The 27784-nt window shown below is 46.5% G+C and overlaps 1 protein-coding gene across 1 annotated transcript in view; it reads right to left on the reverse strand.

Annotated features, from left to right (window-relative positions):
* LOC147701912 (cytosolic phospholipase A2 gamma-like) overlaps positions 1–27784 on the reverse strand; it is a 956977-nt gene that overhangs the window by 672866 nt on the left and 256327 nt on the right. Inside the window, exon 2 of the mRNA XM_086930542.1 lies at positions 3187–3240. Coding sequence (XP_086786668.1) covers positions 3187–3207 — 21 coding nt within the window. The 5' untranslated portion in view covers positions 3208–3240. The remainder of the gene's footprint in view (positions 1–3186; positions 3241–27784) is intronic.

The raw sequence follows: 27784 nt of genomic DNA on the forward strand, positions 1-27784 counted from the left end.
CCACCAGACTCAACTTCCAGGAAGCAATGCAGGACGTTGCATCCTGGATGGGCAACAGCTGCCTGAAGCGCACCTCAGAGAAGACAGAAGTCCTCGTCGTCAGAACCACCCAATCAGCATGGGACAACACCTGGTGGCCCACTGCCCTCGGCAGCCCTCTAACCCCCACAGAGCACATCAGAACCCTCAGCATTTTACTCGGCTCCTCCATCTCCATGAATCGACAGGTCAACGCAGTCGCTTCCGGCTGGTTCACCGCCCTCTGCATTCTCCGCAAGACTTTCAAGTGGATAGCCTCCGAGTCAAGGAAGACAGTCACCCATGCACTCATAGCCAGCAGACTTCACGATGGAAATGCCCTCTACGCCGGCATCAACAAGTCTCTACCTCGCAAGCTCCAGACACAATAGAACACCATAGCAAGACTCGTCCTCGAAATCCCTCAACACAAGCACATCAGCCAACACCTCCAAAATCTCCATTGGCTCCCTGTCGAGAAGAAAGTCACTTTCAAGATACTCACCCACGCCTACAAATTCCTCCACAACATGGGACCCCAATACCTCAATGAGAGAATTACCTTCCATGTACCCAAGAGAAACCTCCGATCTGACAACCTCCTCCTTGCCAAAAGTACATGCATTCGCAGAGCCAGAACAGTGAAAACAGCTTTCCCCTACATTGCGGCCAAGACCTGGGACAAGCTCCTGATCGACATCAGATGCACCCACTCCCTGTACACCTCCAGGACGGCTCTCAAAACCTGGCAGTCCTGCCAGTGCCTTTAGACCCTCCTAGGTGGGTAGCGTGCCTACAATTCCCTGATTAATTGATTGATTGATTGATTGGCTGGTTGATGGTTGGGTGGGTCCCCCCGTCTTCGAGATTGTGGGGACAGAGTTGTGCTTCACATCGCCTCCCCCACCTGAGGTGTGGGGTTGGCAAAGATGGGCAGACCTTGGTTTTCCTACAGATTCTCCTACTCAAAGTGGGGGTCAGCAAAGGTGGGGGACATTTGCTGTGAGCAGCAAATGGCTGTGCCCATTCAAAAAGGCGGCAAGCCTTTGAAGCTTCCCCTTCATGGACCCTCTCTATTCTGGGGGAGGAGGCTTGGCACCTCTATCCAGGACGTGTTTTGTTTTAGGAGCGGGAGGCTCTAGACCCATGGGTCCAGCAACATGTCTGTTGGTGGCAGCTGGCGTTAGGTCGTTTTTCAGGGGGCATCTTTAAGATCAAACTCGTAACTTTGGACTCCTAAACTGAGAAAAATCCTAACTTTAAGACTTTCGGTATTCACACAAGGCATTTGGGAGTCCTAAAGTTAGGAGTCCTAACTTTACTGTTCCTACACTGAGAAAAATCCTAACTTTAAGACTTTCGGTATTCACAGAGGGCATTTAAGAGTCCTAAAGTTAGGACTCTTAACTTCTGTGAATACCGAACTGAGTAAGTGCCTTCTGTGAATACCAAAATGAGTAAGTGCCATCTATGAGCACCAAAATGGTAGTAAGTTTAGGATTTTGTCTTAAGTTAGTTCTATGAATCGGCCCCCGAGACACCCAAATTAGGCATCCCTTGAGTGGAGGGATCAGGATACCTTGTATTGTTACAGGTTTCGCAGCAGTTGGGTATTGTTTGATAAGGGGAGTGTCTAGATCCCAAATAACCAGACCAGCTAACCTAAAAGATGAATTCGTATGTTAAGATGGAGAAAAGCAATACCAAAGGGGATGGTGGACGGAGCGCTGGAGCAAATCAAACACTCTGTCCCAGTCAACTGATCTGGGTTTAATCCATCATCATTCTTTAGCTCACTCCACCACCCCATTTGAGACATAGCCATGTGCAAATCAGTCTGACCCTGAGCCTCATGGGAACAGTCCTGCCTGAACTGCCAAGCAATGTCTTCCCTGGACAGGAATCCTGGGTCCGGTTTCGGGTTCATAATCCTGATCAGCCAGACTATCTTGAATCCAGTGGCAAAGTGATCAAGGGACACACGTCTGGGCATACCCTGCCAACTTAGGGCGAACAAAGCGATACCAAAGAGGATGATGGATAGAGCGCTTGAGCAAACCAAACACTCACCCCAGTCAACAGATCTGGGTTTGATCCATCATCATTCTTTAGTTCACTCCACCACCCCAGTTCAGACATCGCCATATGCAAAGCAGTTTGACCCTGTGCCTTATGGAAACAGCCCACCCGAAACTGCCAGGCCATGTCTTCCCTGGACCGGAAACAAGCATCCTAGGACCGGTTTCTGGCTAATCAGCCATCATCAGCCAGGCTTGCTTGAACCCAGTGGCAAGGTGAGCAAGGGCCCCACGTCTGGGCTTACCCTGCCAATTTAGGGCAAACAAAGCAAAACTAAAGGGGATGATGGACAGAGTATTGAACATTGCAAGTAGTCACCCCAAGTCAACTGATCAGGGTTTAATCCATCATCATTCTTTAGCTCCCTCCGCCACCCGAGTTCAGACATGGACATATGCAAATACGTCTGACCCTGTGCCTCATGGGAACAGTCCAGCCCGAACAGCCAAGCCATGTCTTCCCTGGACCAGGAACGAGCATCCTGGGACCAGTTTCTGGGACCAGTTCATTAACAATTGTTTGCCCCAAAATGCTGGTTACATAGGATATTTGCTTTGAATGTTTCTACATTATACATTCCATAATTATTGTCATATCACCAATTATAAGTACTTTTTCATTCACATTCTGCCATGTTTCTCTACAGGGTTAGAACACTATTTTCTGATCTGCACTGTTGTTAAACTATACTGTAGGAGTATATTATTCTCCATAGCACAACACTGGATCTAATTGCATCCCTATCATAGTGATTTGTAAGGGATGATGTTACATTGTTTAGCAATACAGGCAGAATGCAGACTCTTCAGGACTTAAAAACATTCATCATGGAATTCAGACTCACTCTTTCCACGATTTTCTGAATATTTAACCAGTAGCATAGTGACATGAGGTGCAATACATAGTATACACAAGTTTATTTTTAAATGCGTATTGTGAATAGCCGAAACATTATGGAATATTATGAGAACTCAACGCCATGCTAATATAATAAAGATGTAGTTCATTTCTAATTCACATATTGCTTCTACAATATTATGATTAAATAAATATACTTTTGAATATACTAGAACAGGAAAGTACTATTACCAGAGATGTCAAGGAGGTCATGTTGCGTTCTCCAGGTGTTTTCTTTGCACAGATCTGTAAATGAAAAAGGGCATTTTCATGAAATTCATGCTTTACCATGCTGACTGAAGCTGCGAATCACCCCAGCTTTCATATGTCATGCTAGCATTGCAAAATAATAAATGCAAATATATATATATTTATATTTTTCCACTGACTATTAAAATTTAAATGTTAAAGTGACTTCATAGTTTGGCCTGTAAATTTATAAAAACGAATGCTTTTTTTATACACAAAAAAATTCACCAATTATAGTTTATTGAGCTAACTATAACTTGTGCTCTCCACATGCACTGCTTAAGACCTAACTCATGACGTTTTATGACATCATTGAATTAATTACTGATCACATCTCAAAACGCCCACACATGCCACCAGACCCCTGCTGTGCTTGGCAACAGGAGTGAAAAACAACCCCACATAAGCGGCTAAGCCTCTGCTGTGCAAGGCTTTACGCTGTGCATGGTGTGGGGCTGGCCAACACGCTATTAATGGCAAACATCCTGCAGTTGCACAAACCCTCAAGGCTACGCACTTCACATTTTTTATGTTCAGTGAATTTCTATTTTTTTTTACATAAGGTAAAATGCTTTGTACTTTACCTAACTATAAATTTGATGTAACCTTTGTTTTTTGCCATGATTTTATGAGATTTATTTAAGGTAAAGTAAGATAAAGTAAGATATTAATGAAAGATTTAACTATACTGCCACTATAAACATATTTGTTACAGTGAATTTCTGGAGTTTTGTGATGACATTTACCCAGTTTCTTCACTGTGCATACATTTAGACCTTGGGCCGTGGGGGTTGAATGCACTGCCTGGCCTGCGTTCAGACCTATTTTCTAACCAAAGCCTCGGGCAGTCAGCCCCCCATTGTGCACAGCATGGGGGTGATGGCAGGGCCCGATGTGCATGGCCTTCATCTGTGCATGGTGTTAGGTTGGCTAACCCTGTTGCTGGCCAACTTCCCACAGTCGCACAAATCTCACGGGCATGGTACAAGGGCAAAGAAAGCTTTGTTTTTAAACACTTGTACTGTCCCACTGAACCCCGAGGTACTCCCCCAGGACCTAAAGGAATGGCCACACTGGTTTTGGCACGTGTCCCACTGAACATCCTGGGAAGGCCTCGGTGGGTACTGGAGGACCCAGGACACATTCTTTTTTTCATATTACCATGGCCCCCTGATGCTTGTGGAGCAGCCTCAATGGCCTCTCCACAAGCATCAGGGGGCCAAGGTACCCCTTCTCTTTCCCCTGTACCTCAAGATTTTCTAAAATTCAAAACATGTGGACCGGTGTCCACAACATTTCTGTGGACGTCACAGCCGGCCATCAGATCGGTCTCAGAATGTTTAAAATTTGGAATTTGCAGTACCGTGAGAGATAGATAGATGTACTAATGAAGTTGTACAGAATACAACTTCTCTTAAATTTAATAATGCTATATTTGGCTAGGAAACTCTAGAAGTTTCATCTCTTGTACTATTTATAATATTTATTAAATACCCAATTCATTGGTGAAATCAGATTTTTTATAAATACTAAGGAAATGGTATTTCTAGGCAATTTTCTTTTCCCAGCCTAAAGGCTCTGGAGACCTTGGGCCAGATGTAAGTGGCTAAATGCCGGTCGGTAACGTCGAAATTCGCAGAATTTCAACGTTACCGTCTGGTATTTAGCCATGTGCACTGTAGGTAACACCAAACGCCATTGCAAATAAGGAATCGGTAGAAATAATGGAAACCAGTTACCGATTCCTTAAGTTGCGATTAGCTGACACCGAAACCCCTAAATACCGAATCGGTAAATAAGAAATCCTTAAATAATCACAAATCCGATGTACCAAAAATCGGTAATACTGAATTTTTGAATTTTCGGTATTTAGGAGTCACTAATTACCACTGAATCAAAGCAGGTGGTAATCAGGTGCACTACATTTAAAGAGCCCAGAAATGCAACAGTGTGAGCACAATGACGGCCCTCTATGTAATTGCAAGGCGGCTACGTTTGCAAGCAGCAGAACTGAGAATCTGGAGATGGGAGGAGCGCGCGTATAGACTGCGCGTTACACAACTGACTGAGGTTGAAATCCATGAGAGGTACAGGCTGCACCCCCAAACCATCCTAGACCTGATAGGGGACCTGCACCGACTCCTGGAGCATCAGACACCAAGGGCGCACGCTATACCAACACATGTTCAGGTGCTTTGTAGCCTGCACCTACTTGCATCAGGAAGTTACCAGGGGGTGATAGCTGTGGCAGGTGGTCTGCCACAGAGTCGCCTGTCCTATTTCTTCAACTCATTCTTGGATGGCATGATGCAAAGAATGCATCACTATATATGCTTCCCTAGCACACAGGTGGAACTGCAGAAGCAAAGCTGGAGTTTTACCAAAAGGCACAGTTCCCACACATAGTTCCCACATGTAATAGGGTGCATTGATGGGACACACATACCAATCTGCCTACCTGCAGCCAAAGAGGATATATACCGGAACCACAAATCTACACATTCCATCAACGTGCAGGTGATATGCGATGCGGACCACATCATCACTGACAGTGTGGCCAAATTTCCAGGGAGTACCCATGACTCCTGCATATTCAGGAACAGTGGGATCTACACACGTCTGGTTGGGAGTAAATTTGGAGAAGGATACCTGATAGGTAAATCAATGTGACACACCCTGATGTATACCTTGGATGAATGTGTTGGGGACTCATATTAATGGCACTTCCTTTCTTATTTAGGTGCGCCCTCCGCCCTCCCTTCCCGCCACCGCCGCTTTTCCCCGCCCCTTTTTCTATTCTGTACCCTCCCCGCTCCCGCCTCCCAGCTGCTCCGCCCACCCGCGCACTTCGCCTTAAATGGCGACCGTGCGAACGCGCAGCGGTCACGCGCAGCGGGCGCGCCGATTGTGCGCCGAAGGCGCGCCAAAGGTAAGCCCGTCTACGCCCGTCCGCGCCTGGACCGCGCCCAGTGCCAGGACCCCTGGCCCACGAGGACCCCGACCGACCCGCCTGACGTACTCCGCCGCCACCCTCACCGCTCTCAACACCGGCCGACTCCCAGAATGCCATCAAGCCTCTCCACGACGTACCCACGGACCCTTCAGCTGCCACGCCTGCAAGTTCACCTGCATCCGGACCTGCCTCGCACCAGCACCCACCAAGCCGAACACCAGCAGCACCCACCTCAAGTGCATCCTGCTCAACACCCGCTCCGTCCACAGACATGCCATCGAACTCTGGAACCTCCTCGACACCACAGCTCCAGACGTTGCCTTCCTCACGGAGACCTGGATGAACGCCTCTACAGCTCCCGACATCGCCATCGCCATCCCAGAGGGCTACAAGATCGTCCGGAGGGACCGAAACGCCAACCAGATGGGAGGAGGCATCGCCATCATCCACAGGAGCACCATCCGTCTCACGACCAGCACCGACAACTCCCTGACCACCGCCGAACACCTGCATTTCCAGATCCACACCAACCCGAACACCACCCTCAGAGGCACCCTGATCTACCGACCCCCTGGACCACGCACACAATTCAGCGAGGACATCGCCGACTTCGTCAGCCCACATGCCCTCCCCTCCGCTGACTACATCCTCCTGGGAGACCTCAACTTCCATCTGGAGAACAACAACGACCGCAACACCAGCACCCTGCTCGACAACCTCGCCAACCTGGGACTCAAGCAACTGGTGTCCACCCCCACCCACCTCGCCGGACACACACTCGACGCTGTCTTCTCATCCAGCAAGGACATCGACTTCAGCCACGCCACAGAGCTTCAATGGACGGACCACAGCTGCGTCCACTTCACCTTCAAGAAAACAACGACCCACCACCACCAGCAACAGGCCGCCCGCAGAAGCTGGAACAAGATCGCAGCAGACCAGCTCGCCACCTCCCTGAGCCAGCACCCTCCTGCCAGCTCAGCGAACCCCAGCCAGGCCGCCGACAACCTCACGAAGTGGATCAGCAACTGCGCGGACGAACTCGCCCCACTGAGGACCCCGCCCAGCAGACCCGGCAGCAAGAAAGCCCCATGGTTCACCGACGAACTCAAGAGCTCCAAGAAGAACTGCCGAGCCCTCGAGAAAGTCTGGAGAAGGGAACCGACACCGGACAACAGGACCTCCTTCAAACTTGCCACCCGGAAACACCACCAGCTGATCCGCGCCGCCAAGAAAACAGCATTCAAGGACCGGTTGGACAACAACGCACACAACTGCAAGGAACTCTTCAACATCGTGAAAGAGCTTTCCAACCCCAGCGCAGGAAACAACGACATCACCCCATCGCAAGACCTCTGCAACTCCCTCGCTTCATACTTCCACAACAAGATCGCGGACATACACAACAGCTTCAACAACCAACCAACGCACACCATGACCGAACAACCACCCCCCACCACCACCCTCCATGCCTGGACCCCGATCAGCACCGAAGACACCATCCGCACGATGAACTCCATCCACTCCGGATCACCGACCGACCCCTGCCCTCACCACGTCTTCAACAAGGCCGACGCTGTCATCGCACCCCACCTGCGAGACATCATCAACACATCCTTCGACACCACCATCTTCCCTGAGAGCTGGAAACACTCCGAACTCAGCGCTCTACTCAAGAAACCAACAGCGGACCCCACCGACCTCAAGAATTACCGCCCCATCTCGCTCCTCCCGTTTCCAGCCAAAGTCATCGAGAAGACCGTCAACAAGCAGATGGCCGCGTTCCTCGAGACGAACGGATCCCTCGACCCCTCACAGTCCGGCTTCTGAGCCAACCACAGCACCGAGACCACCCTCATCGCCGCCACCGATGACATCCGAGCCCTGATGGACAACGGAGAAACAGCGGCCCTCATCCTCCTAGACCTCTCCGCGGCATTCAACACGGTCTGCCACCGTACCCTAGTACGGCGCCTCAGCAACGTCGGAATCCAGGACAAGGCGCTGGAATGGATCATCTCCTTCCTCGACGGAAGAACACAGAGAGTCCGCCTACCACCGTACAAGTCAGAGGCCACCGAAGTCATCTGCGGCGTCCCCCAAGGATCATCTCTGAGCCCCACCCTCTTCAACGTCTACATGAGCCCCCTCGCGGCCATCGTACGCAAACACAACCTCAGCATAATCTCCTACGCCGACGACACCCAGCTGATCCTCTCCCTGACCAACGACCCCGCCGCCGCCAGAGCCAACCTGCACGAAGGGATGAAAGAGGTAGCCGAGTGGATGACGACCAGCCGCCTGAAACTGAACTCGGACAAGACGGAGGTCCTCATCCTGGGCTCCTCTCCCTCCGCCTGGGACGACTCCTGGTGGCCTCCCGCCCTGGGCGCCGCACCCAAACCGACAGACCATGCACGCAACCTGGGCTTCATCCTGGACTCCTCCCTCTCCACAACCAGGCAAGTCAACAACGTCTCCTTGGCATGCTTCAACATCCTACGCATGCTACGGAAGATCTTCTGGTGGATCCCCACCGAGACCAGGAAGACCGTCACCCAGGCCCTAGTCACCAGCCGACTGGACTACGGCAACGCCCTCTACGCCGGTACCACCGCCAAGCTCCAGAAGAGACTCCAGCGGATCCAGAACGCCTCAGCCAGACTCATCCTCGACATCCCACGAACCAGCCACATCTCCGGACATCTGAGAGACCTTCACTGGCTCCCCGTCAACAAAAGAATCACCTTCCGCCTCCTCACCCACGCACACAAAGCCCTACACGACCAAGGCCCGAGCTACCTCAACAGCCGAGTCAACTTCTACGCTCCCAAACGCCACCTCCGATCAGCCAACCACGCCCTCGCCGCCGTCCCCCGCATCCGAAGAGCGACTACAGGAGGAAGGTCCTTCTCCTACCTGGCCGCCAAGACCTGGAACTCCCTCCCGACCGACCTGCGCCTGACCCAAGACCACCTCTCCTTCAGGAAGAAGCTGAAGACCTGGCTGTTCGAGCAGTAGCGGCTCCCCCCCCCCCCCCAGCGCCTTGAGACCCTACGGGCATGTAGCGCGCTTTATAAGTGTCACTGATTTATTGATTGATTGATTGCATATGCCATGCGGGCATTTATCCTGACTCCATACCTCAACCCATCCACGACAAGTGAGAGAAGATACAATGTGGCACATAAAAGCACGTGTAACATTGTGGAGTGCACCTTCAGACTCTTAAAAAGCAGGTTCTGCTGCCTCCACAAAAGTGGAGGTGCACGTCAGTACCGCCCCATCATCTGCTGTAAAATAATAGCAACATGTGCCATGCTGCATAACCTTGCCACAAAGAAAGGAACAGCAGTGGAACTAACTGACTCTGAGAACGAGGATGAGGACTGTCCACAGCCAGAGCACAGTGCAACAGGTGTGGCAGCAGCACCAGATGGGCGACACAGACGGGCAAAGATAACACACAACTATTTCTGAGTAAGTAAGGAGACACAGCCAGTTACTGTAAGTGAATGACGGTGTTTAATTGTCATAGCACACCACCACAACATGAAGGGCTTTACATGCCAGGCCAAATTTGAATGCAGATTACAAAACCAAAAAGGGTTACATCACCCATTCTGGTAAACCATGTGATGGCTGGCATCACTTTCTGCACCCACCCGGCCAAACGGTCCTCATTCAATTTGGTGCACAGCAGCCTCACTGTCTCGGACATGTCCCTCATGCCCTCAGCTACAGTATTGTTCATGCTACTGATGCCCTTCTCGACTCGCATCATGTGCCCATTCATTTGTACCATCTGCCGCTGGACTGACCTTATCGCTTAGCGTTGCAGACGCTGCACCTTCAGCATGTTCCCCTCAAGACCGGCAAACACACTCTGATCCTCGCCCTGTGAAGCTGGACTGACTGCCCTTGCCCTGCGCCGTCTGGCGCCTGTGTGGGGATGCTCAGTGGGGGACTGTGAGCCTGCACCGTTGGCATCCTCAGCCACCGTGGACTGTTGGCCTCCCATCTGCTGGAGGCTGGCCACTGCATGCCTTCTTGCTCTTGGTGCTGGTGGTGTTGATGGTGGCGGTGGTGATGCTGGTGATGGTGGTGATGGTGGTGGTGGTGGAGGTAGTGGTGGTGGGGTGGTGTGCCCTGCAGGCAGCATGACCTCCTCCGTGTCCTCTCATTCCTGGGTGCCATTCCTGTGCTCCCTTCTGCACCCCTGCGCGATGGCTCACCTATGGAGACAGAATGTACATTTGCTCACTTCCCTGGCAGCAGTTGCATAATAATACATTTAATGCCTGCCAATCAAACTGACTGTCCTCTGCTTGCTAATTGCTGATGTGTGTCACATGCCTTTGGGTTCAGTGGGCTGACTGTTTTGACATGTGTTACTTCTGACTACATCTCCCATAATGCATTGCTGTTTTTTAGTAAAACATGTACTGGAGTGGGATACACAATGCCTCATTGGAGATTCGGGTTAGGGAGTGGATGGCAAAGCATGTAGTGCATGCCTCTTACCTTGTTTGTTGCCAGCTCTGGTTGAGCTGTCTGCATCTCTAATCCCACTCACACTCTCCGGCTGGAAGGTGGACTTGACCAGGTAATCCAGGGCAGTGGGTGTAGGCATTGTGTTTCTCCCTCCACCTGTTGGCTTGCTTCTTTCTCTCTGCCAGCCTCTCCTTTGCACGCTTCCTCAGGTCATACCAGCGTTTTTTGAGTTCCTCAATTGAGTGCTGGGTTACTCCAATGGCATTGATCTTTTCTTGGATGACCAGCCATATATGCCTACTCTGAGATTCAGGCACGTGCAGAGACTGTTTCCCAAAACGTTTGCTCTGGTCCTCAATAAGGACCTCCGGCTCCCTCTCACTAAATTTATTTTTTCTCTTGCTTTCAGATGCCTCCTTCTCTCTCTCCTGGTTGTCCATATTTGCTCAGTGTTGTCAGCAAAAAGTTAGAAGAGTTGCTCCTGCCTTCTTTGCTGTGCTCCCTGCCTCTCAAACAGCTTCAGGATCAGTGCAGCTGCATGGGTGTGGCCACTTCCTGGTTGTGAGGTAATGAGGAAGCACAGGATTGGATGATTAGACAATTACCGATTTTTTTAAATTATCGATTCGCTAATTACCGAATCGGTATTAAGGAATCAGTGATACCGATTCGGTAATGGGGAATCGGTAATTATTTTTACCGATTCATTCAGAATCGATAATTGTTACCAATTATTACTGAATCGGTAATTTTCACTGATTTTTTACATACATCTGAAACACCGAGTTCTTGATAGCGAATCAGTAAAAATCACTATCAAGGGCTTGGTATTTCAGAATTACCTACATCTGGCCCTTATTTGGCCTCTACTGCTTGCCTCTGCTGAAGTGAGTTTTAGAATCGTTGACTGTGTCTCGGTAGACTTCTCCTACCACCCTTGAAAATCGAGACTTTTTAGATGGAAGAAAACCTGTTGATTCAGACTGATTGTGGTGATATGCTACAGGGCTACAGATTCAGGTTTCCCCTGCTCGAAGTTTTCAACAGGAGTGATGTAGCGAAAAATGCATTTTATTTGTATGGGTGCAATATAATTATATGTGTCATCCACATCCACTTATAATCCTTTGTCAAAGTAACATGATGTGTTAGAATGTGTGTAGTACAATAAAATATTGTGATGTACTTTAAGCTATGGAAAAATAACTTAGTAAATAAATGGAAAGCTTTAACATGAGGTATTCCTGTTGTGCAGCTGACAATTATTCGTGCATCTAATGTGTTTATAGAACGTATTATTTTAGATGTAGGTGGTAAAATTAATTGAAAGTGCCTCATTTCCTATGCAAACTCTTAATGCTCATGTGACATTTTTGTATGTTTGTGATGCAGGTGGAAGAAGTGTCCTAGTTAGATAGAATAATGTTGTTGTTTTCTAAATCAGGCGAGCAGAGAAGAGGATACCTTGTGAGCTTAAGCTGATAAGGGAAATTGTTGTGTTTCATACCTGAGAAGGACTGGGAATCAAGGTCAACTTGTTATAGCTCAGGAACTTCACTGCCCAGTGCAAACCTACCTCTGAGGTTGTGTGCAGTGTGGATGGCATGACTCGTAGCAAGACCTCTTGGGAAATGTACATGTATTAATAGGTGCAAGTAGGGAAAGTGCCCAACTACTTCGTCCTTCTCTGCCTTTGGAGAGAGTGCACCTTAGAACAAGCTCTGTAGCTTCAAGCTCCCTGACCCATTGATGTGGACAGACTTCTTAGAAGGAATCCACATGCTGACACCTTTTTACTTCACTCTTCTGCTGAGAATGCTAAAGTAAGGATGATACGTCAGCGTTAGAGTAGGGAGAGATTAGTGCTTTAGACCCATCAACAATTGATCCAGGGAAATTTTCACTTGTGCTCTTTGATCCTCTGCATTCTATTCCTTGAACTAAACGTTCTGTTTATGCTGCATAGATTATGCTGGGTGCACAGATTTAGCATTATGCTTATTCCAATGTATCTTTACACTTTCATTTTGAGGTGTGTATATGTTCATTTTTGGCTCTGTAATAAAACAACTAACCTTAAGTAGTTGCCTTTGGTTACGATGGGGCGTATATTCTCAAGAAACTATTGCCAAGTTAACAGCACTTTATAGCAGGCAAAGTCATGATAAATCTATCACCCCATTTAAAAGCTGGTGCTAACAGCCCATAGCCCCAGTTTACCTGCGATAGCAGCCACAAAAATCATTGCCACAGATGACCCCTGCAACTATTGCTAATGAGCTGTTGAGTAGGCGTTCCTGAGTGAAAAGACAAAACAATACCACTCCCTAACATTCTCAACAACCAGCCAGATCGGCGATAAGATCACCAAACATGCGATAAGGCATGTTAGCAGCAGGAAACTAACACCTGCTCTGACCTGGTGTAAAGACGGACAACAGCCTGCACCACAAATGGGAGCCAAGCCCAGAGCCACACCTGTGGAACAACAGATGCCATGGAGCCACTTATCATGCAGCCCGGATACCCAAGAGGGCCACAACACCCACCGCCACAACCCCCAGGACCCCCCTCCCTGGGCAAAGACATTCCACATAAACTACATGGAATCATGTGCCAAATATTCCGCCTGATGTTGCACAATCATATCTGGTTAAATGCATGTGTCGACACAAAAATGAGCATCACACATTCACCTTTGAAGCAAAAAATTAAAATTGTTTAAAACAAACACAGAACAGAAATGAATACACATGGCCGCCCCCCTCGGGACACTCCATAGGTCACAACCTGCAAGACAAAAATCATGATGAGAAGGTGTATCCTGCACACATCAAGGGACAGAGAGAGAGCAGAGGAGAGAGAGAGGGAGAGAGAAATAGACAGACAGAGAGGGGGAGAGAGAGATAGACGGACAGAGAGAGGGAGAGAGAGAGATAGATGTTCAGAGAGGGGGAGAGAGAGATAGACGGACAGAGAGGGGAAGAGAGAGATAGACAAACAGGGAGGGGGAGAGACACACAGAGAAAAGAAGTGAAGAACAGGGAGAGAGGGTGCTGACACTGCCCACCCAGGCCACACTGCTCACCTCCTGTCACTCGTGTGTCTCCCACCATGTGCTGGTAGGTAGTGCGGTTCACCGGGTCCCACATCTGAAACAGATCCGTCATCTGAAACAGAGTCCAGATACATGAATGGCAAAGTACATACAATTGCATGCAACATCATCGCCTGTCTGCACCTGCGCACCCAGGCAGATGCACCCCTGCCTTTCCCACCACCCGCGGTGCATGATCGCCCCTGTGCACACAGGCAGCTGCACCCCAGCCCCTCCCACCACCCAGTGGTGCATGCCCACTTTGTGCACCCCAGCCCCTCCTGCCTCCCACAGTGCATGTCCGCCCCAGCGCATCCAGGTCTCACTGCTCACCTTCCGCCACCAGTATGTAGAAAAGAGGGTCCACCATGTGCCACTGCTTGCCACTAGCTCAGGACTCGCGGACATGGCACCCTCCACATCATTTAGCCCAGCTCTGCAGGCCACCAGGTCTCACATTTGGTGATGGGTCTTGATTTCTCCTTGGAAGAGGGCATACCAGTGCACCTGGCATCATCGCAGACTGCACACCTGCTCAGCCTCATAGGTGCCACTAACTCGATGTTCCACGGGCTCAGGCCTACACTGCTGTCCAGCAGGGCGCACAAAACCAGAGCCGTCCAAACCGCCGGATGGGGCATCATTTCAGGCTGCACACAGCATTTAAGGTGCTCCTACCTGCACCGAAAATCACCGTCCCGTGGCGCTGTGCCTTTGCTGGCCGCAGTGCATCTGGTGCCACCAAGTCTGTACCCCACAAGTCATGGACCCTCTATGATTGGGTATCATTATGCAGATGCCATCATGTCACCTCCAGGCTTGCGCAATGTGATGTTGCAGGCCCCTGTGCCCCTATGCCTACATGCACACCACATGGATACACCCTGAGTGTCGCAGAGTGTATCAGAGGAAGTGGAAGGCGATGATACAGAGGGCAGAACCAAGGTGAAACCGGCCATATGGTGGAGACGAATGCTACTGCGTCCTTCTTACCACAATTGCGCTTTCATCCGCCTCTTCGTCCTCTGCTATTCCATGTGCCTCACATGTGGGTGGTGCTCTAGCACTGTGTGGCAGTGACACCTCAGGGACTGGAGGTGGATTGTCTGCTGCACTGTGTAGCACTGACACTTCAGGGGCGGAGATGTGGATGTGGTGATAGCAGCAACATGCATCAGCGCCAGGTCTTGTGGCAGCAATGCCAAGAGGATGGTTTTGAGGTCATTAAGGAACCCAGCTACCACTTGCTGGTGTGCAGCCATGCAGCCGCTCTTTCCGCATAGGCCTGCTCCACAGTCTCCATGAGCCTCTGCATGTTTCCCACCTCCCGGGCGAGCTCAATAGAGCCACTCTGACTAGTCAGTAGGTTCTTGTCTCAGTGTCAGGACTCTGGCAATGTCAGCCATGACTCCCTGGAGAGCATGGAACGGACTGTGGGTGTCCGTTAGGGACTATGAGTGATTCCCGATGGGACGTAGACACCCACGTATGGCATCTAGTTTGTCTTCCATGCGGTCGAAGCCCACCCTTACTTGCTCAGCCACTGCTCCTGGCATCCCAACACACATTGTTGGAAGACCATCAGTTCTTCATGGGGGTCCTGAGAAGCAGCTGTGGTTGTGGGTGCTGCCTGCTGTGTGGCCTGTGCAGGGGGTGATGTATCCTCTTTGCATCTGGGCTGCCCTGCTCCCGGAGTCAAAGCTAAGGTGGTCCTCTTTGTAATCAGAGAAGAGAGGTTTGAACTGCTCTGCAGGAGGTGGCTGTTTGTGAAGAGCTTCCTATCTAATGGGGACAGTGGACATTTCAATAACAGACGTGTGCGTGTGATTGGACTTGCACATAGACATCTCACATTTTCCTGCAATGCCACTTGTTATTCGCTAGTGTCTTCACCCAGTCGGCACCAGTTGTATCCTGTGTTCTGTTGTGGACATGTTGCAGTTTGTGCCACATTGTTGTCAGTGTTGCTGTGCTCTGCATGTTCTGTGTGAGTGGTGCATTTCGGGGGTGTGGCCCCTGCTGCTCTGTTTTGCTGCCCCATATCCCTTTTCTGCAATGTGCCTTTGACTTCTGTGCTTATACTATGCTGAGATGGTGCATACTTGTGTACCTTGGTCTCTTGGTGGAAGTTGGAGTCTGGGGCATGGTTTGTCCACAGATGTGCTCAGCTCAATTGTGCATGTGTGCCATTGTGCCCATCTACCCGTACCTCCAGACCATGGTCATTACTCACCCTGTTGCTGTTGTGTCCGGTCATGTTGAGCAGTGTCAGGTCCCCCAACTCCAGTCACCGTCTCCCCACTGATGACTGTGGACAACATTTCGTCCATGTCGTCCAGCTCCTCCTGATGCGCAGGACTCTCACCTCCAGTCTGCATTGCTGCCTTCCGGTTGTTGGCGAGTTTCAGCTTGGTTTTGCGCTTGACATCATTCCAGCCCCTCTTGACCTTTTTCATTGTCCTCTTCAGCACTTCCACTGCATTCACCTTGTCCACAATGGACTGCCATAGTCCATTTTTGGTTGCCAAATGACACAGTGGAGTTGACGAATAGTTGTTGACGGTGTTCGACCACTCCGTTCTCAGGATCCTGTTTTCCTGCGGACTGAATCGCTTCTTCCTACTCTTCTCCTTGGCCTTCCCTGACCCCGAGGTTCTAAGCAGGTCCTTCGGGGGGCTTGTGGTGTTCTGGTTCTCCGCCGTACTTGCTCCGGCAACACCCATTGTACTTCGCAGTTGTTTGGCATTTGTTTGTCAGTTTTTTTCTACTTTTATGTTGAATGTTCCCGCCTGACGCATGTGGTTGCAGGCCTGTTGCTGGCTTTTGCTGATTTTTGTATTGCAATTGGTCATATCACAGCTTTTTTTGTGTTCGCATTTCGCATTTGTGCGGTGTGCATTGATTTATTTTAACGCGGTCAGTTGACATGTTATCTGGAGACTATCCTATGGCACCACCGTGTTGAGAATGCTTGGTTAAAAAGTCGTTATTTTCCCGCGACAGACTGTGATATTTGGCAACGGTTATCACACGTTCTTGAGAATATGCCCCTATGTGTCTAAAAAATCTCCTGTTGAATTGATTTGCTAACGATAAATAACTGTCTCCCCTCCAAGCTTTCATGCTGCTAAAAAGAACCATCGGATTGTGAGTCTACAAGAGAAATAGAACTTATGTGCGTGGAACTTTCAGTAGCAAACTCAATTCAACAGGATCTCACAGAGATGTAACCTGGTATTGTGGAGCCCTCTTCAGCTACAGTCTGCAGCCTTGCCCTGCTGGAAGATTCAAATCTCTAAAACAAAAGTAAGACATCTAGGACTTGGGTGAATCTGTCAAAAGTATCCAACAGGTGAGTTACTTTCTTGGGCATGCAATTAAAAGGTTTCCCGCTCTGTTCATTCATGCCAAAAATAACTGCTTTACTATGACCTACTCTATTACCTATTTGACCTTGTCGAACCCTCCTTGGTAACAGCCTGCTACTTTGCTCTCTGAAAATTTTAAACTTCCATTTTGAGAGAAAGTTCCAAGGTAAATCCTCTGACTGGGTCGAATCAGGACGCTGCATCCGACTTGCGCCCCATCCCAGTCAATCTCAAAACATGCATAAGTTGTGACCTACTGTGAGCAGTTGACCACAACTGTGGTAACACTTTTTGTCACTATTTTTATATATAAGTGTAGCTTCAGTTATCCTTATTGGATTTTTGTCATTTTAGTTATTAAATTTACTCTATTGCTCTCAGTTTGTTTGGGAATTTTCTAGGGTTGTGGTTTGATTTTATTGCTGTTTTACAATCGTAACTCATGGATAATTTCCCCATTATAGGGAACTGGCACTTTTTTCAACATACAGTGTTAGAACCTTGATCTTCTTTTTGAGAATTATTTTTATTGACTTTTACATAGACACAGTGTACACAGAAGTATGAACATATATAGCATTACTTGCAACCGCATTAGATGATGTAAATGGAATAAAAATGTCAGATCTTCCAGGCACCAATCCCAAGCACAAGGCGCATTGTATGACATTTCATATTTGCGGATGGGTTGGGATATACAAAATCTGCAGGAATACTTGCACTCCTTAATTTTTTGTTTCCTTACATTTCATAATGCAACGTTTCTTTTTCCTCTTCCAATTGGTCACATATTTCCTAGAACTCCCTGAGGTGGCACCCACCACCTGTTTGGCCCATTAGAAGACACTTAAAGGGGATCAATAATGGACCAAACATGAGGGGATAGCGGCCCGCCTTTGTTAAAAATTAGGAAAAAGTAAAGTTTTATCGATTAGCTGGGCCTCTGATACATCCAGATTACTCCTTTTAAATTTTCTTTTTATTGAATACACATTGTCCTCAATCTGTTTGCTTAAGATTTTGCAATACATTTTACAATGCACTTCATAGAGGCAAGATCCCCGACCACTGCGGTTTAACCACTTGAATACCAACATCTTTAGACCCACCATTATCCACATATTCCACTTGAGTGGCCAGATATCTTTTGTCTTTTGGGCCAGCATTTGACACAAACCAGAAGTAGTGAATTGTTGGACCCACACAATAATTGGGGACAACACATCCAGCACATGATCAGAATTAGAGAGATATCTTTCTAATAAAGATAACCTAGAAGATAACATTTTCTCAATACACAATAAAATGTCAGATGAAGCGCCTCTCCCAGCACCTTCCCTACGTTCCCTTTCCAAACTAAACATCTGCACATTCCATTGTGCCCTCAAGGACATGAATGATTCACCATTTACTACAGTACAGAGCAGTCAGAGATGGGCCGCTGGGCAAACATTATGAGGGCTGGCCCAACTCACATAGGGCAACAGATGATTTCAAACAACATGCAACTCTCAATCTATTCTTGTCATTAAACAGCTCTAAGCTCGAGAGAGTGAAATCCACTGGAACAGCAGGCCCCACAGTCTGGTTCGGGCTGGAATGTTCCCATTTGGCGCAGGGTCAAGACTGATTTGCATATGGCTGGGTTCAAACTAAAATGGCACGTTGAGCAAAAAAACTATGTATTTAGACCTCAATCTCTGTACTGGGGTGAATATATGACAATGTTCTGCATTCTGTTCATCAATTGTTCTTTTTGCATTTGTCAGCCGGAGTGGGACAGGTATGCCCAGATGTAGGGCCCATGCTCTCCATGCTAAACTTGGATTTCTAACCAGATAACATACCCACAAACCAACATACCAATAATACCAACCTATAATACTTTTTTCCCATTAACATACCTATAACAACTAGCCTATTATATCATCCATACCTACTATACATACCTAACTTTCCTGACCTATCATGGCTAACCTATCTTTCATGCATACCTATCTAGCTACCATACTTAATACCAATACCTATTTATCTACTATACCTACTTTACCACCATTACCTATCTTCCATCCCTACCATACCTTGCCTTCCATCCTTACCCTACCCTACCACACTTACCCTACCTACCAACCCTAATTACCACACCTACCTAACAACCAAGGCAACAATACCTTAGCTACCATTTGTGTAGTACTGAGTGATTCCTATTTAACATAGTTTATGTGAGTCACTGTATGACTGTCTGTATCTCTGTGTGAGTGGGTGCCTGAGTGACTTACAGGTGTGTGAGTGGCTCTGTGGGTTGGTGAGTGGGTATGTCAGTGGCAGTATGGGTGGGTGAGTGAGTATCTGAATGACTATGTTAGTGAGGGACAGGTTGTGTAAGTGACTGTATGGGTGAGGGAGTGGGTGATGGAGTGGTTATCTGAGTGAGTATTTGTTTAAGTGAGTTGGTGTGTGAGTTGCTGTATGGAAGGATGAGAGTCTAAAGGACTGGCTGTATGGATGAGTGAGTGGCTGTGTGAGTGGTTATATGGATTTGTGAATGGGTATTTGAGTGGTTGTATGAGTTGGCATATGAGGTCGTATGGGGGTGTGAGTGTCTGTGTAAGTGGTTCCATAGATGATTTCATCAGTGATATCATTTGAGATGTCATGAGTGACATCATCAGTAATGTCACTGACCATCTGATGAGTAATGTAATTTGTGAGGTCATAAGCAGTGCATTGTGGGAGCATATGTTATAGTCAGCTCAGGTAAATACAATAGCTGAATTTCATAAATAAAACAAATTTCTGCAATGCAGTGTGAGCTATGAAATTAGTTTTCTTTATTTAATTGTTTACTTACCTCCAATCATTCATATTCCGGTGTTTACTACCCCCACCCTGCCCCTCCGTGCCCCGCCTTTCCGCCCCGGGAACTGCCGTAACAGGCCGCTACTGGTGTGGATGTACAAGTCTGAGTTTGTCTAATAGTAAGCACATGAGTGAATGGATCTGTGAGTAAATGAATTTTTTTAACCCCCTTGTTCTCAGCCCCCGCTTGGTGGATCACCTCAAAAATTTTGTAGGGAACAAGATCCACCAGGGCACTCTCTTTGCACAGTTTCTTGAAGATTCTTTAAACAATGCCAAAGATAAAGGTAAGTAAAAAATGCAATCTTAGTATGGAAACATAGGCGTATATATTACCAAGCCGTAACTGGCAAAACGCGTCGGTGGGAAGCTTTCGATTCTGCAATAAATAAGAACTAAGCATCCTGGTGTGTCCTGCGTTTTCTTTTCCAAGTCGGAAAGAAGTTGGATTTGCATATCGAGGGTTTCCGGTACCCGAGCAGGACTGCCGCAATTTAGAAGCCTGCACTGCTGGACGCTTTGTTTTTGTGATATATATATATCCCCCCATGCCAAGAGACAACATCGACATGTTTGCAGAAAGAGTAACAAGGAGCTTAAAGAGTTAGCAATTTCCAGCAGCTTATCCGTCAACAAAAACCCAAACTACCACAAGACAAAATACTGCAAGGTGATGGAGAAGATCAAGTTAAGGCCAGACATAGTAGTCCGCTGTGCAGACAAAGGTGGGAATGTGGTACTGTGGCCCCTTGAGATGTACGACCAAGAAGCCAGGATGCAACTACAGAACAATCTTATATCAGAACAAGCAGTACCAACATAGCAAATATAAAGTAAAGATATCATGCATGCCTGTGCGATTGGAGGGGCAAAGGGCTAATTTCCAAACCAGAAATGGACTTCCTCAAAAAAGACTATCTGATTACACCACAACTATACCTTATCCCAAAGTTCCACAGGAACATCAGATGCCCGCCAGGCAGACCTATAATATATGCTATAGGAAGCCTATTCGAAAACACCAGAAAGTACATTGACCATTTTCTCCAGCCCTTAGCAAAAACACTGCCGGCCTATCTACAAGACACTGGCCATTTCTTGACTTTTGTTTCTGACCTAGCTTGGCATGATGACTATGTATTTGTAACACTTTATGTACAAAGCTTGCACACAAGCATTAGACACACAGATGGGCTAAATGCAATGAGACACTACTTAGGGACCCGGGACATAACATTACACCAACACACTATGATGGTCCTACAGATGGCAGAATGGTGCCTAGACAACAACACCTTTTCCTACAACAAACTGATCTACAAACAAACACAGGGCTAAGCCATGGGTACTTGCTTTGCCCTTAGCTATGTGAATTTGCATATGGGCTGGTGGGAGGAGCAAGTACTCTTCGCCCAACACCAGAACACGGTCAACACCAACATAGTGATGTACAAACGTTACATAGATGACATCTTCAACATATGGCAGGGCACCAAACTCAGTGCAACAGAGTTTCCAACATCAATCAACAGCAACACTCTGAAACCTAAGTTCATTTGTGCCACCAACATAGATCAAATAGTGTTTTTGGGCTTCAAAGTCTTTCATGTAGGAGGAAAGGTCCACACATGCACGCACAGGAAGGAGACCGCAGGTAACACAATACTTCATGCACCGGCTTTCACCCAACCAGCCTGAAGGAGAGTATACCATATGCCGAGTGCCTGAGGATGAAAAGGAACTTTAGCTTGGACCTGCAAGCTAGAACAGATAACCATTGTGAGAGACTTAGTGCCAGGGGGTACCAACAGAAAACACTGGACAAGGCTAGAGAGAAATGCAATACCCTTAGCAGATCTGACCTACTACTCTATAGCAAAAACAAAACCCACACACACATCACCTCCAACACAACCATGATTCCTAGAATGATAATGGGCTACAACAAATACCATGCAAACATACGCAAAATACTTTGCAGACACTGGCCACTCATCAGAAATGACGCACCCTAGGCCCAAACTGTGCAAAGCTGCAATTGCTGACATTCCGCAGGGCCACATTCATGAGACAAGAACTTGTCAAAAATGCCCCTACAGTACAAACACAAAAGAATTGGCTTCAAGCCCAGACAGGATTCTTCAAATGCTCTAAATGCAAGGCTTGCAAACACGGGGCAAATACCAAGACGGTCCACCTTCCGCTCAGAAAAGCACCATTTGTAATAAGAGGACATAACACGTGCAAAACTGACTTTGCGGTCTATGTAATCAAATGCACCTGCAATAAATTGTATCTAGGAAGCACCATCCATCCGGTACACCTTAGAATCCTGCAACACCTCAGGGCTATCGCCAATGACGACCAGACCTACCCAGTCGCACGACACATTAACTCCCACCACAATAGCAAAGCAGAAGACCTAACATACTATGTGATAGACAGTGTTACACAAAACCCCAGAGGTGGCAACAGACAACAAACACTGTGCAGATTAGAATCCAAGTACATCAACACACTAGATAGCAAAATCCCTAATGTACTCAATACAGACGAAGCATTAAGCGTACATCTTTAAAAGATACGCACTCTCTTACTGATCCTTTCAGGCCTCCTCGCGCTGCAACAGTATCCCATTCATTTGCGAACATCTTATTTCACCATCTTTTTACTTTTAAATTTATTTCATTTTATTTTTACTTTAATAATTATTTCTTTGTGGCATTTTTGGTAAACCACTCAACCACTTCACGTCACTCGCACACCATTCAAGAAGAGGCACTCAAATACAAATACGGATGCTTGTTCAGGTGCGACAGGCTGAACCGCCAAGCACCTCTACCGCATGCAGCTTTTCCATACGGATGCCTCACCGACGCACCAGGTATCCATAAACACATTAAAGGGCCCTATTGTAACACACAAAGTATCCGCCGCAGCTCCAATTTTAATCCCCACAGGGGCTATACTCCGGCAGGACAATCAATCAAGAGCAAAACTGAGTACAAGCAGGCTGAAACAACTCAGGCACGACAAGGGATTTCCCCGTTTTGGCATTCCAATATAAGCGGAACAAAACTTAAGCCCCACATCAACAAGGCAACTCTCCAGACATATGGGACCACACCACCCTGCATCACGCGATAATACCCGCCCCAATCTGTAGTAATCAAGTTTCACGGACAATTAGCAGATTTACCGGCATTGCGGTCCAATTTGTAAACAAAGCCAAACACAACTGTAAGTGAAACTCACTGCGATTCTAATGCCAGCTCTCACATCATTTTGCCATGAACCTTCAGCAATAGTGGGCAGGCGGGCAAATGACAACAGTAACAGGACACCGGACACAAACACGCGGCAACGCCGTAGTTGACACTGGAGAGATTAAAGAACACGCACGCGCAGTAAATGTTTTATGCTGCGTGTTCATGTTATCTATATCTGTCACCGCACGTACACATCCTGGTCACAAACGCTGCCTCAGGGGGCTCCCAAAAACACAATAGCTCACACCACAACAGGCCAAAATACATTTTCATGTACAGAATAAAGCACAGCGCACAAGAAACGGCTTTGAAATAATTAAATGTAAAATTATATACATATTTAAAAAAATGTTTAACATGACTTGCAATTACAGTACAGAACTCTACCATGTCTGTTTCACAAGTCACATGTTTTCCAAAGCTCACCACCTGACCTTTCACTGGTTAATTGACTTTACTATAAATAAGCTCACTTCTTTTGTGCAATCAGATGTAGTGAACAAGGTGAACTTGTCCGCCGAAACGTGTCTGGTAGTTTTTTTTAATACATTTCTTTGATCCTGAAACCCACGGAGTCGATGCCTGTTTTTGAATATTGACGAAACAGGGTTGAATCCATATATATATTTGACCAATATCAACAAACTCAAGATAGTCTACTTATTATGAACAAAGCGGTATTTAACCTATGATTTATACAATTTATGGTAAAAATTGTTGCAAAATATATGCTTTTCAAAAATATGACTGAAACATACCTAAAAACTAGTCTGAACCATAAGTGTTTCTTCCATGTCCATTTTTAAACCAAGCATGTGATCAACTTTTTTCAAGAGAAGCTGTCTCTTTAAAAGAACGGCTCATTATGTTTGACACTGTCATGTGAACAAGGCTCCTCGGAGCCGAAACGTCATGCGATGTGCTTGCACTAATTAAACGAATTGCACGTACTTGGACCGTGTCTGCGTCTTTCTTTGGAGTGGGGGGAACGCCTCGCCCTGTGGCGATCAAGCGCTGATTCTTTGGATATATATATATATATATATATATATATATATATATATATATATATATATATATATATATATATATATATATATATATATATATATATATATATATATATATATATATATATATAAAATCTACTGGCGGTCTCCAGTAGATAGTTATAGTTAGGACCTATTATCCAATTATCCATAGGAAATCCGCAACATTCTATTGACAATAATGTTAGCGCCAATTGATGAATCTGTGCGAAATTTTCCAAACTTTTGGCCAGCTCAATTCCGCTTCCTTCCCTGAAAATATGGGGGTGATTGGTCAAGCGGGGGGCGAGAAAAAAAGGGGGGTCCAAAACGTGTTTTCCCCATACAATTTCCCATAGGACCTTTAGCCATGGCTACAGTCAAACGGCTGAACGGAATTACACCAAATTTGGCAGAGAGGTAGTCCTCAGTTCCAACTCATGCCTTTCGCTTATTCGGTGTCAATCTGTTCAGTAGTTTTTGAGAGAAGTCATTTATATATCTACGGGTGCAGTGGATCCGGAGTAGTATCCGCGTACCCTATGCGCAGCCTACAAGCACCCTGCCGTGCACGAGCTAAATGCTCATTGGCTGACAACTGTCAAAATCAGGAAGTGTTGGCAGCCATCTTGTGCCTCGGTTCAACAAAAACAAACACTGCAAAACACAAAAAGGAGGCAGAGTAGACACACCCTGACCCCCTAGGCCTGCTCAGGGGGTCCCGCAAGGACCCCCAGGGCTAAAAAAATGTTGTTTTTTAAAAAATCACAGGATTCACGTAGGATCCGCGAATCCTAGTGATTTTTAAAAAAAAGAAGTGCGGGCTCCCGCGGAAAATATGTAAATTTGCCCCCCGGGGGGTCAAATCCCAGGGGTATTATTGAAAAAAAGTGTGAGGGGGTCCCAATCCTCCCCACACTGCCCCGGGGCTCTAATTTAATATATGCGGGGGGCTCAGGGGCTTATTCAAAATGGGTGGGAGCTCTCAGACCCCCAGCCCAGAGTAACACCACCCCAGGGGCTTTAAAATGTTAACTGGGGGGCTCTGAGGTCCCCCCAACCCTGGGAATGCCACCCCCGTGGCTCAATTTTAACTTAAACCGCAGCACAGGGTGTGTTTGCACACATGTGAACTTGGGCCCCGCCCCCTCCCTTCACCACTGTGCAAACACGCCCTGTGGGGCGTTTTAAGTTGGTCAATTAATTCCTCTTCAATCCAGATGTCCCTTAGGGGCCAACTAGCCCACCAGGTAACTTCAGTATGTGCCAGGGAGCTGTATAGCAGAGTGTTTTTTTCTGAGGCCATGCCCCTTTTCACACCTCTTAGTGGTGCTTACTGGAGGTAGCTGGTGGGCTAGTTGCACCTTGGGACCCTCAGTATTCAAGGGGAGTTAATCCCCCAACACATGTGTGCAAACACGCCCTATGGCGCGGTTTAAGTTGGGGAAATAATTCCTTGTCAATACTGAGGGTCCCTGGGGGCCAATTAGCCCACCAGATACCTCCAGTAAGCGCCACGGAGCTGCGTTGCAGAGTGTTGTAAAAAGGGGCGTGGCCTCTGAACACCTCTCTGAAAGGGGAGCTCAGGATTCAAGGGCACTTAATCACGCAACTTAAAACGCACCACAGGGTATGTTTGCACACATGTCACCTCAGACCCTGTCCCCTTCTTTCACCATTGTACAAATATTCCTCTAAAATCAGCTGAACTATGATTTCCAATTTACTCGCCTATTATCAGGGGAGAACCCAGTGAGGCATCTTTTAGCCCAGCACTGACCCTGAAAAGTAATTCTAGGCGAACTTACAGTAACTTGTATTTCCTTCCATAGGAAACTATTGTGTGGTTTTCAGCAGAAATTCTTTTAAGTGTTGATTTTTGAAGCGTACAAATATTTCTCTAAAATCAGCTGAACTACGAATTCGGTTTTACTCATCTGTAATCAGGAGTGACCTCAGTACTGTTTCTTTTAGCTCATCACTATCCCTAAAAAGTAATTCTAACCCTACTTACCAGTAACTTGTATTTCCTTCCATAGGAATCTATTGTGTGGTTTTCAGCAGAAACGTTTCTGTCTATTTTCACAAACTACAAATATTCCTTAAAAAATCGCCTGTATGACTTAAACGCATTCTTTCAACTGTTTACAGGAGATGCACCAGTGCTGGATCCAGGATACACCACTGAGTAAGAAAAAGTAACAATAACACTACTTACCTGCTAAGTGAATTTCCTTCCATAGGGTAACATTGAATGGGTTCACTTGGAAATTCTTCTGTGTGTAGTTTTGGAACTTTAAAATATTCACCTAAAATCAACCGAAAAACAAATTCCGATTTACTCACCTGTTATCAGGAGAGAACTCAGTGCTGCATCTTTGAGCCCAGTACTGACCCTGAAAAAAGTAATTCTAGCCATAATTACCAGTAACTTGAATTTCCTTCCATAGGCTATCATTGACTGGTTTCACTTGGAAATTCTTCTGTGTGAAGTTTTGGAACTTTAAAATATTCACCTAAAATCAGTCCAACAACGAATTCCGATTTACTCATCTGTTATCAGGAGAGACCTCAGTTCTGCATCTTTCAGCCCAGTACTGATCCTGAAAAGCAATTCTAACCATACTTACCAGTAACTTGTATTTCCTTCCTTAGGAATCCATTGTCTGGTTTTCACCAGAAAAGTTTCTAAGTGTTTATTTTCACAAACTAAAAATATTCCTTAAAAATCACCTGTATGACTTAAACGCATTCTTTCAACTGTTTACAGGAGATGCACCAGTGCTGGATCCAGGATTCACCACTGAGTAAGAAAAAGTAATGATAACACTACTTACCTGCTAAGTGAAATTCCTCCCATAGGATAACATTGGTGATTCTATGTGAAAACATTTCTGTCAACTTTTAAAATACAATAATATTGCTTAAAAATCACTACTGTAACTAAAACACATTTACTCAACCGTTTACAGGATATGTCCAAGGACTGAATTTAGGATCCAGTCCAGTCGTTAGAAAAGTAATTCATAAACGAACTAATTGCATTTACCTAGAAAAACACATTGAGGTCAATGTTTCATTGTGTTTGAAATTGTGTTGCCCATTGACACAACTGTAACTACTGTACTTAAAATTCTATTGCTTATTTGCAAAGTATTTAAACTAAAGTAATTCATTCTGAGAAAGTATATTTTTTAATGTAATGTATAATCTATTTTACAATGTAATTTAAAAAATAAAAATCAGTATAAAAATAATATAACAATTAAAACATTTAAAAATTGTCATTTACAAAAACTTTGAAATTCACTGAAAAAAACATAGGTTTCATGCCTGATATAGGTAGGAATTAGCATTTAAAAAAACTTTTGAAATTCACTGAAAAAACCACAGGTTTCAGGCCTGATATAGTTAGGAATTAGCATTTAAAAAACCTTTGAAATTCAATGAAAAAAATATAGGTTTCAGGCCTG

This window comes from Lissotriton vulgaris, chromosome 7, assembly GCF_964263255.1.
Source record: "Lissotriton vulgaris chromosome 7, aLisVul1.2, whole genome shotgun sequence".
Lineage (NCBI taxonomy): Eukaryota > Metazoa > Chordata > Amphibia > Caudata > Salamandridae > Lissotriton > Lissotriton vulgaris.